General features: G+C 49.0%; 1 protein-coding gene across 2 annotated transcripts in view; it reads right to left on the reverse strand.

The window, feature by feature from the left end:
* Positions 1–15,000, reverse strand: part of LOC135828402 (uncharacterized) — a 163,343-nt gene that overhangs the window by 15,000 nt on the left and 133,343 nt on the right. For both annotated transcript variants that reach the window (XM_065340852.1, XM_065340851.1), the window contains 4 exons: positions 12,565–12,897; positions 10,290–10,382; positions 5,682–5,816; positions 1,777–2,055 (listed from right to left, as the gene is read on the reverse strand). In XM_065340852.1, coding sequence (XP_065196924.1) covers positions 1,777–2,055; positions 5,682–5,816; positions 10,290–10,382; positions 12,565–12,897 — 840 coding nt within the window. The remainder of the gene's footprint in view (positions 1–1,776; positions 2,056–5,681; positions 5,817–10,289; positions 10,383–12,564; positions 12,898–15,000) is intronic.

A 15,000-nucleotide genomic window follows, 5' to 3' on the forward strand; every position in this document is an offset into this window, starting at 1 on the left:
ACTGATTATTTAGGTCTCACTCCATAGAGAGTCTCAAGAAGAAGGTGCACGGACAACACGACGGACAGCTACTCCACTGTGAGTTATGGACCACGGCCGACGCAGCAGTAACAATATCGAAATAATTTGTCCAGAACGGCTCCATCGCGATCCTGGGTTCCAATCACGCAGCACTGCCTTGGCAGTGCACGAGGGTGCTCCAGGGTCGACTCTAGTGGCCCTGGGCAGGCAGAAAACTTTAGCGAAAGCCCCAAAACGGAGCTCAGAAGGTGTAACCTGCTCCCAAGGAGCACGAAGCAACACACACACACACACACACACACCCACACACACACACACACACACACACACACACACACACACACATAATCACACACACACACCCACACCCACACCCACACACCATGTACTTCCTTTGCCAGAGAAGCATGTCAGTATGCAAATACACAGGCTGTACATGAATAAAAGTCCTTTACTAGTTTCATCTCCAACTTGATTAGAAAGTACAACATATTCCAATTGAAAGTCTCTCACTCCCACACACGCACACGCACACACACACACACACACACACACACACACACACACACACACACACACACACACACACACACACACACACACACACACACACTCTCTCTCTCTCTCTCTCTCTTTTCTCTCTCTCTCTCTCTCTCTCTCTCTCTCTCTCTCTCTCTCTCTCTCTCAGTCTGTCTGTTGTACATGTGGTTGCGCTTGTAGCTCTGTGTTGTACATACGGCTGCGCGTGTAGCTCTTTGTCGTACCTGCTACTGCGTTTGTGTCTCTTTGTCGTACCTGCGGCTGTGCTTGTGACTCTGTGTCATACATGCTGCTGACCAGTGGTACACGCTTAGTACATGCGGCTGTGTCGTCTTCTGTCCCCTTCGTATGCACTCTTTCTTGTCTTGTCTCTGTTGTATTCGTCTAGTTGCCATCTTGCGTCCGCCGTATTTCATCGTCTGCCGTCTTTGTCTCCCGTCCCGTTAGGGACCAGTTGTATTATACATGTGCACCTATTTCGCCTGAATGCCCCACTTTTGAGCACCTATTTCGTCTCCATCACCCCACTTTTTCCATGTCCCCACATTATATTCCCTTGTCTCTTCTTGTGGGAGTTCAGTTCTCTCTTGAAGTGTGGTACTGAAAAGCTCTCTCTCGCCCTCTCTCTCTCTCTCTCTCTCTCTCTCTCTCTCTCTCTCTCTCTCTCTCTCTCTCTCTCTCTCTCTCTCTCTCTCTCGAAATAGAGAACAACTATTTTCCTAGTCCTTTTGTTGTGTGGCGGGGCGAAAGCAGAGAAGTAGTTCGTCCTCCAACCGAGACGACATGTCTGTCTGTCTGTCTGTCTGTCTGTCTGTCTGTCTGTCTGTCGGTCTGTCTGTCTGTCCATCCGTCTGTCTGTCTGTCGGTCTTTCTGTCTGTCTTCCTGTCTGTCTCTGTCTATCTTTCTCTCTCTCTTTTGTTCACACTCTCTCTCAGCCTGTTTGGCTCACTGTCCGTCCGTCTGTCCGTCCGTCCGTCCGTCCGTCCGTCCGTCCGTCCGTCCGTCAATCCGTCCGTCCGTCCGTCCGGCCATCCGGCCGGCCGGCCGGCCGTCTGTCTGCCTGTCCATCTGTCTGTCTGTCTGTCTGTCTGTCTGTCTGTCTCACTCTCTCTCTCTCTCTCACACACACACACACACACACACACACACACTCTCTGAGTCTCTCACACACATTCTCTCTCTCTCTCATGAATGGTTAATTCACAAACACTTACTCAGTTCACATATGACGGTGAGAAGCTCATCCACAAGGCTGACCTGCCGATCAGTGTCTTGGCTGCCGATACGTTGTGCTCCCTGATATACCCAAGCCTTGGGCAGGTGCAGGAGAATTCGTCTAGCGCAACCAGCGTCAAACGCTTTGTGGCTCAGCAGAGTTGCATTATGCTTGGCACAGAACGCAATGGCGCCAGGGTAGCTGTACTTCTGATTTGCCACTTTCAGGCTTTTCACAGTGGGCCAGCAAAGTTCGTTGCCGCGAAGTCCGGTTGTTTCTGCAGTGGGGCAAACAAAGCCAGGACGGCAGAACTTAATTACAAGCTGCCAGCATTACAACGGATGGCCTTGGCTTATGATCAAAACTCGCGCGCGTTTACAGCCATTCGAAAAACCTGTTTCGTTTCGTGCATGGCCAGACTTCAAACGGCCACCAATCTGAGATCCACTCTCGCCTGTCACAGAGCCTCCCTCAGGAGCACCGTCATTCGTGTTTTAGAAACCAGCAGTGTGTGGTCACTTCTCTCACTACTAACCTCTAAATGTTACGGGGGATGTGCGGTGAAGAAAACTCTCAGGATTCGTACGATTCAGGGCGCTGAGTCGAATTGTGTAGGCCCCAAGTCTGCGTCACAGTGTTCAAGAGATATTTCAATTTGAATACTTTGATCCCATGGGGGAGGGGGGGGGGGGGGCATGACGTCATGCAGCCGCGGTACACCCCCTGCAATGCAATAGCTTGCAGCTAGATCCACATTAGAGTGTGAAAGCAACACATGCGCAAATGCTACTCCAACTGATTTCGCGACCGATAATCATAGCAGGTAGCATGAGCGATGTGCGCCAAGTTGGACTTCCGATGGAAAAAGAAATGAACGTTCGACTTTGTGCCCTATTTGAGATTCAACTGCTGCTGTTGTGAAACCACAAGTTCTCGAGAGTGAAAGGCCTTCTCGCTTGTGACATTGTGTTCGTTCCAATGCAGCTGTATCCCGACTCCGCCGTACCGCTGATGTTTACGACGTAGTACTAGTATACGCAACATGCGCTATGTGCGGTTTGCTGTGTGCGCTGTAGTTGTATGTTGTATGTGTATGCTTTTCTCATATACGCTGTCAGTTTCACGCTATAACTACCTGGTGGTTTTAGTGTTAGTTATTCAGTTGTTTCAGTTGTTCATTCATTGTTCATTGTTATTAGTCGATGGAAGTGAAATATACTGTTGAGAATAAATAGTTGTCCTCGTGCCGTGTGGGGTCGTTCGTTCCTGATACTTTAGAGAACCAGAGGGTTCACAACATTTGGCGACCACGCCAGGATACGAAGCGAGCATGGCACAGGAACTATGGATCATCGAAGCCAGCTTTATCGCCAACGGAATTCGGTATGGATTTGAAGGCGATAGGTTGAGAGAATACGTGGAGAAGAGGCTCCGACAGAGCGAGGAGTTTGAAGAGCGCAGTGCTAGACGGCAAGAGTGTGCGCTCCGCGCAGAGTTTAACGAAAAGCTCAAGAAGATGGCCGAGCGCATCGCCGTCAGTACATATTATGAGGAAGCAAAGCGAGATTTGCTTGCCTCGCCCAGAAGGACGCCGGACAAGGCGTGTAAGACTTTGCTTACAGACAAGCAGCGGTCAGAAGAGTATTCGAAGCCAGTGGGAGGATCAGATCCGAGGCCTACTGGGTCGGTACAGTGCATGGCGACATCGGTCGGAGACGCTCAGAAGCAGCTGGAGTCTCGGCCGAAAGAGTTGGAGGCGCAAGAGTTGGAGGCGCAAGAGTTGGAGGCGCAAGAGTTGGAGGCGCAAGAGTTGGAGGCGCAAGAGTTGGAGGCGCAAGAGTTGGAGGCGCAAGAGTTAGAGGCGCAAGACTTAGAAACGCAAGGCGTAGTAGCCGAGAAAATGAGAAGGGCGATACTACTGGTTAGCACGGAAGAAGTAAGCGGCGAGACTGTGTGGAACACAGAGATCCGATGCGTGTCCTCGGATTCCGCGCCCGCCCAGGGTCGAAGCAGTGTACCGGTGACCATGTCGTGTGTGACAGCCCACATCGTCGAGCTTTATGACATTATCGGTTGTGTGTTGTCTGGTCCAGCGTCTGCCCCATGTCGAAGTGGATCGGTGACAGTGTCGTGTGCGACAGCCCACAGCGGCGAGCTTCGCGATGTCGAGTTGTCTGAAGTGGTGGGCATTAGTGATACTCTACCATGGCCACCACCGCAGCAGCAGATGACGCGTAGTAAGCCCCAAATCGTTTGACTTGTGAGTTGTTGTACGGCGGTGAGAAGCCCTTTGGTGGGGAGAATGTTGTGAAACCACAAGTTCTCGAGAGTGAAAGGCCTTCTCGCTTGTGACATTGTGTTCGTTCCAATGCAGCTGTATCCCGACTCCGCCGTACCGCTGATGTTTACGACGTAGTACTAGTATACGCAACATGCGCTATGTGCGGTTTGCTGTGTGCGCTGTAGTTGTATGTTGTATGTGTATGCTTTTCTCATATACGCTGTCAGTTTCACGCTATAACTACCTGGTGGTTTTAGTGTTAGTTATTCAGTTGTTTCAGTTGTTCATTCAGTCATTCATTGTTCATTATTATTAGTCGATGGAAGTGAAAGATATTGTTGAGAATAAATAGTTGTCCTCGTGCCGTGTGGGGTCGTTCGTTCCTGATACTTTAGAGAACCAGAGGGTTCACAACAGCTGCAGTACTCCAGTGTGACTTGTACTCCAGAAAACACTGTCCATGATGTGACCAAATACTGTAAGACCAGTAATGTTAACGAACATTCAACCCTTTAAGAGCCGCCCCATACTTGAATGCGGTTAATTATGTGAAGAATATTTAATTCTATTACTGAACATTCGTTAAGGGGTCGTCCGCAATTATCGAAAGTTTTTTCCAATCCGTAGTAGCTTCGAAAGTGGGTGGGTGGGTCAAGGCCAGTTACGGATTGAAAAACTTCCGAAATGACAAGTGCGCGTGCCACGTGTACGTCTACGTGTAGCCCCTGTTTTCCACGTGCGGCTGCGCGCGAACTGTCTACTACAAAATTAATATTTTTGTAGTTCTGGCAGTTTCTGCGCCCCCGCGCGCGCTTCCTTGGCTGCTCCTGGGCCGGGGATAATAAAGTTCGGCGCATTCGACGGCGAGTCGACACTTTCTATTTTTGAGTTTCACTGTCTCCTTCGTCCAGAGTACCGTCTTCCATGCACTCCTTTGAAGTCCTTCCGTCTAGCGCTGGCGCTGACGACTGTTATTGACTATGTCCAGACAGGCGACGTTGTTTGGAAAGGCGGTGAAGAAGCAGAACAAGAACATTTCGGTGATCACCAATTAAACATCAATAATGGTAGTTGTAATACAATACATGATGTCACTATGACTCATGGACCAGCACTGATTGAGTTTGTTCCATATGTGTTGGGTTGTGTGTCCATCAATAATATTTTATTACGGACTGAGGGGGTGGGTGGGTGGGTGAGGAAAAATTTGAAGCTACTACGGATTGGAAAAAACTTTCGATAATTGCGGACGACCCCTAACATTTGAAGTCGTTATGTGCAAAGCGATATTTAGACGTACAGTCATTTGCCGCTTATGGGACAGAATTCGTTAGAATTTCACTTCGCTAACCCACAAAGATCCGGAGATCGTTAACTTACACATAAATTGACGTTAAAATATCTGGTCTTACAGTACAGTACTGTAGAGGCAGAAAATTTCGTCGGTCAATAATTTCGTCCAACTCCAAAGAAAGGGAGTTCGCCTGGTTGAAAATTTCGTCCATGGATCATAAGAGTGTATAGAAAAACTAGGCAAATCGACGTTAGACGAAATTAAATTCCAGACGAATATTTCTGCTTATACAGTAAGTCACACATAGCCAGGACTGGCTGCTACTTACTCTCACACGTTTGGAGTCGAAGGCTCCTCGTGCCACTGTGGTATGGACACGGAATGAAGTCGTAAAACGCTGTGTATCCTGCATCGCATGCCAGTTTGCGACCCTCCTTTTCCGCCTTGCACAGGATATCTTGACCTATACAAAACACACGGGGATAGGTACGTACATGAAGATTATTATTGTCGTCGGGGGGAGGGGGGGGGGGGTTATGCCCCGACGATAGCCCTTCTGATTACTCTCTTATGTCTTGCATCACACGTACACAATACTCAGAGGACTGATTATTGTCGTTGCTCCGAAGAGAGTCTCAAGAAGAAGGCCACAAACAACAAGAATGCATACAATAATATGCAGGCATGCGCAACCTGCGCAGCACACGCGCGGTCCGCACACCGACCACGCGGACCCAGCACACACGTGTCAAAAGGGGCACATGCCCTCCAAAAGGGCAGGGACAACATTATTATTATTAACGCAATAAATAGGGGCGTCACAGGGTAGTGGGGAGTGATACGACCGGGGTACGAGGGGGGTCTCAAAGGGGGGGGGGGTCTCAAAGGGGGGGGGGGTGGGTCTCAAAGGGGAGGAGATCGGATTTTTCGCCCAACCGGATCAGGTTTTAGCACTGTACAGGCGCTCTGGGCGGACCATCCTGGACCAAAAGTGGTACAACCATGGCTGTACTGGTCGTGCCGTGTGTGACGCCCCTGACCCGTTATAAGATGAACAATTTGAAACTTGCGAGTTATCTACTAACGACGGTAGACCGGTATACAGTGAAACCTGTCTAAGGCAACCCCTCAGGGGACGAGAAAAAGCGGTCGCCGTGGCCAGGTGGTCTTCTTATCCAGGTTCAGTGGGTCACGTGACCACATCCACATGTGATACATCATTCTATCAGTGTATCACAGTGCACACACCTATGCTACTCTAGCACGCTGTACGTCAACGACGCAGAAGACCACCTGCCTGATGGGGCGAAGCTGGCTGTATACGCCGACGACACAACTCTCTACAAGTGCATCACCACCCGACTCAGACTGCCAGAAGAGACAGCAATCCTCCAGCAGGCAGTAGACTCACTGGCAGCATGGGGAAGCAGGTGGAGGATCAAGTTCGAGCCCACAAAGTCGCAGGCATTGACCATCAGCCACCACCGCTCGCCAACCCCCCCCCCCCCCCCGAACGCAATACGCTTCCAAGGAGCAGTCGTGCCAGAAGTAGAGGATCTCAAGCTTCTTGGCGTCACCTTCGACAGGCAGCTGGCATTCCGCAGCCATATCCGACAGCTTGCATTACGCGGAGCCCAGCGGCTCGGCTTCCTCCGTAAGGCATCGGCTGTGCTAGACCCAAAGCACCGGGCAATTGTGTACCGTGGCTTTGTCCGCCCTGTGTTAGAGTATGGCATGCTGGTGTGGATGAGCGCAGCCCCCACCACCTTGGCCCGCCTCACTGCCATCCAGCGCCGTGCCCTGCACATAATTGGAGATGGATCATACCTCCCGAGCCTCGACATTCGCTGTACCGTAGCAGGGCTCTGCTTTCTGCACAAGCTGCACTTTGTGGAGGGTCCGGAAATGGTGAAAGCCATTCTGCCACGATCAGCAGCCGCACCGCAATGCCGCATGTCTACTCGTGAGACAACCAGATCTGCAACACATCATCCATCACAACTCACCAGTATTCTTCCTCCTCAGTCACGAAACAACACGCTCCGCTCATTTCCCCACTCCCTCATCACAACGTGGAATCAGCTCCCACCTACCCTTCTGCAGTCTCCCCTTCTCGCAGAGGTATGCACACGTTCAAGAAAAATGTCAACGACCACTTGCGGCGCAGCAAGTGGGAGTGGGTCACAGACAGGCTATGATCTCTCCATCGCAGCCAATACACCAGCCTAATTATACTGACCGCACTCCAGCTCCCTTCTACCCCTCTTTGATCCCCTTCGCTCAGCCTTAAAATCCGATTATCAGTTCTCTCCATCTTCCTACGGTGCACTGCTTTTACTATTGTTTTGTCCTATCTCAATATCAAATTCTCCCCATTATCGTTTGCATAGCCGGTGCTTCCCTCTTGGATGCACATGTTTCTTTTCTCCTATGTATCGGCGCACAGGAGTAACGATGATTCCGAGACCCTTGGTCGGAGGAGTTACTTTTGCCCCGCCCCCACTTCTATCCAATATGCCCCCGCCCCCGCTGTGCAGCATCTGATGGTACTGTAGTATTCAGTAAAAAAAAAAAAAAGAAACGACTCGTGTGCCTCGGGTCCTCAGACCCATGAAGTGTCGTGCATGCACCATGCATATCTACACTTCCTGCACTGATGTGTAGACCATGCAATGCATACATTTACATGTACTAGCACTGTGCAACGCGATCGCGGATGGGTGATCGTCGGTCGGGTTGAGCGAGTGGTCGCCTTATCCGAGCTGTTTTAAGCGTGAATGAGTCCGTGACAAGGAAAAATGGTCGCCATGGTCGAGTGGTCGCCATATCCGAGTGGTCGCCATTACAAGTTTTACTGTACATGCGTGAGGGGGCACTAAAAGGTCTGGGTCTCAATTTTACTTAACTTTTATAGCTTTCCAAGCTCAGGACCCTGGCTATTCTTGGTTTCAGTTTACCTAGGTCATCGTGCGTGTGCACTGTGGACCCTGGCTAGAGCCAGACACTACATATCGTACTGTCCTTTGCACAGCTCCGGGAGAGAAACACTGTAGGGGCACCCAGGGGCGGATCCAGAGATCTCTACAGGGGGCTCCAGTTCAGTTTAGCCAAAAACTGAATAGCTAATACATTTACATGTACATGCATATGAGCCAGGGACTACAGAAACCACCCTATGGCACTTTTTGGCGAAAAAAATTTTTCTCTCAAAATGTTGGTATGGTAATGTGCTCAAAAACAAAATTTCAAGTTGATCTGCGGTGGTAAAATGTGCCTAACCACCTATTTAATAATGGCATATCAATTGAGCGATATAGAGCAAATTTATGTACACAGTTTGTAGTGTTCTTTGTATATCTTCATTCTTGCTAGTTAGGCAGTTCAAATGTATAGTGAACTATGCCCTCAGCTTCATCCAGTGACGCCTGCGCGCCGTCCACTAAATCTCGGTAGTACTGTCGCTCCTCTTGTGCTAGTGATATGTGCAAACGCAGGGCCTGGACACTACATTCCGTCTCTTCCTCTGTACGGGCGACACGAATTTTGTCCCGTAGATTGTCACACAGTGCGCATACGTCTGTCCTTGGCTTCATCACTTTGATGCGTGCTGCCTGTCTCCTCCAAATGTGGCAAAATGACCTGTAATGAACAGGCGAATACTGTGTGACGGTCTTGGTATTGATGTTGTATCCAGACTTCTTGTTCTTGGATGCTGGTAAGTATACTGGAGGGTCCTCAGCACGACCTCGCTCCGCTGCAGGTGAGACCGTACATGTTGGCATATTACTAAAATAAACTGCACTACATCCTGCTCTATGTCTGCTGAAATGGCCAAGTGCTCTGGTGTTCTCCCAGTCAAGCCATGGTGTGCCAGTTGAACGACTCCTTTGTTTGCCTTTTTTTAAGGCGTTTCATTACATGACTTCCAACAGCATGAACTGCCATGAACACGTCTTTGCACAACTCGTAACCACGTACATGACAGCGGAAATAGAAAGGTCGATCACCACCACCAGCCATCGACTTTCGCATGCTTCCAGTCAGTGCGCCCAGAACAAACCGCTTGAAGCGCTTTTTCGATTCTCGCAGTTTAGAGACATCAAATATGTAGTCCTCGAGCTGCTCCTCTGGGATGACTTTCTAATGATTCTTCGACTTGCAACCACAGCCTCTCTCAATCCCATCGCGTATAGTATGTAGTATGTCTGAAGACAGGAGACCACGCTTCACCTGCTCCGTCGTCGGTGGCTCAGGTGCGGGGGCATCTGGTTCGTCATCCGATTCCGAGTAGTCTGTGTTACTCTCCGCGTTTGAAATTCCCGAGCTGTCGGGGCTTGGCGTTTTCGACACAACACTAGCAGCACTCGAGCTTGCTGTTACTCAATACGACTTCTTTTTAGGTGGCATATCATCGCCGTCGCTGTCAGCATCGGTGTCGGAATCGCTCGCGGACGACTCGCGGGTGCCAGCGCTGAATCCGTAAAAACTCTCCTCGTCCGATTCAAGCGCCTTCGCATCAGGGACTAGTCGACTCCACACAGAATCGAGCAGCGTCGTCTACTAGATGTTGTAGCCATAATCAATCACAGTAAGTGGAGCCTCATGAGTTACTCGACAATCGCTCGAGCTCGGAATCCTTCCCAACAGCTCTTGAGTCTTGTCAAAACAAAAGTGACGAGTTCTGCGCTTCGCGTAACTTTGAGTCGCGTGACTTCGAAACGTCATAACTTGATTTTGATATCAAACGTCGTAGGGCGGTTTCTATAGTCCCTGGCTCATATGGTTTCCAGTGGTACACTTGAGAACTTTAGGGGGTTCTGTCTGTGGAACCCCCGGAACCCTGCCCCCTAGATTCACCTCTGGTACCTGAACACCAGTGGTGCTCAACTTGCCGAACTGTACAAGAACAATAAGCAAACAACAGCCAGTCTCTTACGGTGGACGCATACGGATGCTCCCTTTTCCATCACACAATCTCTGTACTGTGCTGTGCATGTTTCATTGGCAATCTCATCGCAGGTTTCCGGTCCTGAGCGGAAACAATGCAGAAAGTCAGTGAATGCATGCACGCGTGCGCGCGCGCGCACACACACACACACACACACAACACACACACAACACACACACACACAACACACACACACACACAACACACGCACACGCACACGCACACACACACACACACAACACACACACACACATACACACAGAAATACCAATACAAAAACACACACACAACACACACACAAACCAACGAACATGGTTGATATAAAAGTATTCTTTCTACACCAAGAGTGGTGTTATTATATGATTAATCAAGATAGAAATGTTTACGATACTTTTCCAGACGTTTCGATGTTCTGAACAACGAAACGTCTGGAAAGGTATCGTAAATATTTCTATCTTTGTTATCAACCACTCTTGGTCTAGAGAGAGTACTTTTTGATCTTGCAATGAGAGTGGCTAATCGATGGCTTGTCCACCAACTCTTTGAACATGGCTGTTATCAGTCGTGACGTGTAACGAACCTCGCAGGGATGCGATATGGCCAGTGTGGTAGCTGGACATGCTAGAGAACGGACTATGTTGTATCACATCCTTCCTGCATGGCAGAATTGATGCGATTTCATTGCACTATGTGATATGTACAGGTAACAGGATTCGTATCAATACACGCTCTTGCCACGCTGAATGTAAGCATGCTGAATCTCATATACCTCACTTGATCCAGTCAATGTGTGGGTCAGCGGCTCCCTTTTTATAACCTGCCCTCATTTTAATACCCCATCCACAGAACGAGTGCCGTAACACAAAAGCAGCTGATTCTACCCCCCCCCCCCTATCTTTCCCCCCGACAGTGTGTTCGCCAACTCCTGGCCCTGATACACTAAAATTACATGTATGTGTACCATCTTGACGAATTGTCCATGATGGCCCAGGATCGAGCAGCTTGGAGAGGCTGTATTCACGCGGCATAGCGCGCCTGCATGCGATCTCTAGCGGAGGACCAGCAGCGGAACCATGTGTTGCAACATTATCATACGCAATGTGTCAAATGCATATAGTACGCGATCTGTCAAGTATCCGTGTGTGAAAAATACATTTTGCACATATCTTGATCAATTTTCACCGCGTTCACTTCATCTCAGCCTTAAAACAACTGCTATCATATTTTTGACCAATATGAGTCATCGACTTCACGATCTTGAATAAGAAAAATGCGAGACATTGAAAAACCTCTGGGCCCAGATTTGGTGAATGCACTACAGTGTTATTGGTCTGAACTTTGAAGTGCTTATCATTTTCAGGTGCCGATTCCTGGAATATGCTGCCCGTGTCGGCTCGAACTCCTATGCGAATCAATTTATGTCGCAGTAATGTAGTTATTGTGTGTTAGCATCCACCGATCACACTGCCATGTTTGCATCTGCCGCGCACCGCTGCATCAGTGCATTGTGCACTGCACTCACACTGCCAGCGCATAGATTCGGGCACGCTTAGCCTGACGTCACACAACTGCTTCCTTTGAACTTTTGCTCACTGCACTCACACTGCCAGCGCATGGATTCGGGCGCGCTTAGCCTGACGTCGTACAACTGCTTCCTTTGAACTTTCTCTTTCTTTCTTGCTGTTGGCTTCACTTCAAAGACTAGTCTAATAAGTGGTGACTTTTAGCTTGTGCCAGCACCAAATTTTCACCCTCCATCCTTCCCATTTTATCATCTTGCTAATGGTACTATGGAACATTTAGCTCTATCGCTCCTAACTGGTCACTTGCTTCGCTAGTTGCGGCTCTTCACGAGCCAGTTGTTGCCAATTGCATTGGCTTTGCCTTGCAACCCCATTGTGGCACAATGTGGGTTTATTGCGGCTCCTCGCGAGCCAGTTGCTGCCAGTGGCCTGGCATTGCTTTCCAGCTCTTCGAGCTTTTGCATTACAAGACCAGTTACTCGAAGCAGCACACTATCTCCAAAACAATTCCTTGTTGCCTTGGGCTGAGTATGAGTGTGTGAGGGATATGGTGCTAATTTACACATACCGGCATCTGTCCTGAATCTTTTACACAACCTTAATACATCTGCCTAGAGTTTCTTTGGATAAGACTATTTCAAATTTTCATTTTGGATTTCACCGCCCAGTTGCATCCCTTGTATCTTTGGTGTTCTTCCTTCTTTTCTTGTCATATTGATTTAACCCGTTTTCGACCATACCTTGATCGAACGGAACGAAAAATTGAAAATCCGCGGAGAACACCGTGGGGACTGGTGCTACCGCCCTGAACTTGTAGCTGTACCGGCCTGCCTCGCGAGGTCGCAACGTGTACGTGTCTTGTGGGCAGCTGCCGTTGGCCGCAGTCAGCTTATGCGCAGCCACCTGCTTTCCGTACGCCGAGTAAGCCACCTCGATCTCGACGGCAGGAGCCGCGCCCGAGCGCAGCGCCACGCACGGCAGGTTCACGGTGACATTCGGCCAGCGGACGCGGACGAACGGATAGTCGCTCAGCTTGGTGTTGACCGAGTCCGGGAAGACGTCCACCTGTGACCCTGCGAAGAGGCAAGAGAACATGAAAGATGCACAAGTAGAGTACGGCTGTGTTTACATGAGAAATTTCCATCCGGGTCGAGTTCCGCTCGGGTTGAAAGTCTGTACGATAGACAAAAGAGGTGAGCGTTTACATGAAGACAGCTGACCCGGGCCATTACTGATATGCCGCCAAAAATCCACTTCTAGAGTTCTGTATGGTTACGTGAATTCTTTCGCGCGATATTTGCATGTACAGTGCTGTTCAAACCTGGCACGAGATACACACCGAAGTACGTTAGTACGATTTCTTTGACCCGGGTCAAGCGCAATGCGTCATGTAAACGCGCCATTCATTTTGTGTACATGGCGGGTTGAAATCTGACCCAGTTCGAACTCCACCCGGGTTGAAATGCCTCATCGAAAGTTTACTTTCATGGCTAATGCTAGGATGTTCCCTATCCCGAGAGTTCTCCATACTCACTGTTTTCTTTACTCCACCTATCCAGGATATCTTAGATTTTATCCTTTTGGAGATGATTGTCCTTGGATTTGCAATGCATTACATAAAACAACACACAAAATAGATGATGTACTTCGGAATCTCACTGCCTAGCATTCCCAGTGCTGCCAAACCGTCCGATTTTTCGGACAGTGTCCGATTTTTGAAGGCTCTTCCGAAAACCTTTCCGAAAAGGGAAACGTCCGAAAAGCAGCCAAAATGTCCGAGATCATTACTTTCCTATGCAGAAGTCCTGTACTTTCACTTTTCAGCACAACTGAAGGCACAAATCACTGTACATTTGCTTCTAAAAAGACTAGCGCTTGGCTCTGGAAGTGCAAAGTAACATGCCTCGATCAGGTTGGATGGCATGTCCGCTGACAGTCTGCAGTGTGCAACCACACTCATCATTACAAAATTCATGACAACTCCGGGGTTACCAAGGCAACGAAGCGAATTTTCATGGTGTTTTAGGCGATATTTTGAATTCTCTGTAAAAAATAATTGCCGAGGAGAAAAATTCGCACATGCGGCCACCAGCCTTGGCGGTGAAGGGTGTCCGATTTGGGGCGAAAATTATTTGGCAGCACTGCATTCCTCTCTAGTTGTCCTGCCCTACATAGCACATCTCAACTCTCACGTCCATTGAAAGTTTACATTCATGACCAATGTTAATATGATCTAAGGAGAGATTCCTAGACTCACTGTTTTCTTCACTCCCCATAATCCAGGATAACTAATCTTGTTCTTGCAATACAATACATTATACCATGGTACGGTGCGGAGGGCCTGTTTTCAGCCAATCAGCGCTCGTCTAGCCATGATTATATTGGCCAGTATAAATCCCGCGTGGGATTTATATTGAATATAAATCCCGGTGCATGGTACGTACGCTAGGGCACTGCCACCGTACAAGTTCACTGCCTGAAAGGCAGTGAACTTGTACGACGGCAGCACTCCAGCGCACGGACCATTCACAACAGACACAACATACACCACATGCACGTGTACACTCCACACAGAACGGCATTACTGACGAGGAACAGTACACAATGGAAAAGAAGAAGAACGTCAAATAACCACGAAGTATCCCGAATGGGTCAGCAATGTCAGGGGCGTAGCAGCCGATCCGGCCGGTCCGGCTTGGGCCGGACCACTTTTTCGCCCAGAAGTGCCCAGAATGCAGGATTTTGAACCCTAATTTCAAAATTTTCCCGGGGGATACCCCAGACCCCCTCCAACCGGACCACCTCCAACGGCGGTGCTACGCGCCTGAATGTACATTGTACTTCAAATAGTTGAAGATCATCAACAGACTGTCTCCTTCGTAACTAAGTTTATGATACAGAGTGTACTTCAAATCCACCTAAACCGATTGGAAAAACGCTAGAATGGATTGAAATGAGATACAGTGATACAAAACAGTGTATGCAAATGCATCTACTTGCAAGTAAGCAAACCTGATTTATATAAGATGCCGCATGTGAAAATCAGCACTGTACGATAACCATGATAATAGTAACACTTACTCCCAAAGAGTCCAAACTGTACTGTAGTCTAACTAGTGACGGTAGTTTGATTCAACGACAACTCCAGCACCCCAGCGCTCACGAGACAATATGCT

Source organism: Sycon ciliatum, chromosome 12 (genome assembly GCF_964019385.1).
Source record: "Sycon ciliatum chromosome 12, ocSycCili1.1, whole genome shotgun sequence".
In the NCBI taxonomy this organism is placed as follows: Eukaryota; Metazoa; Porifera; class Calcarea; order Leucosolenida; family Sycettidae; genus Sycon; species Sycon ciliatum.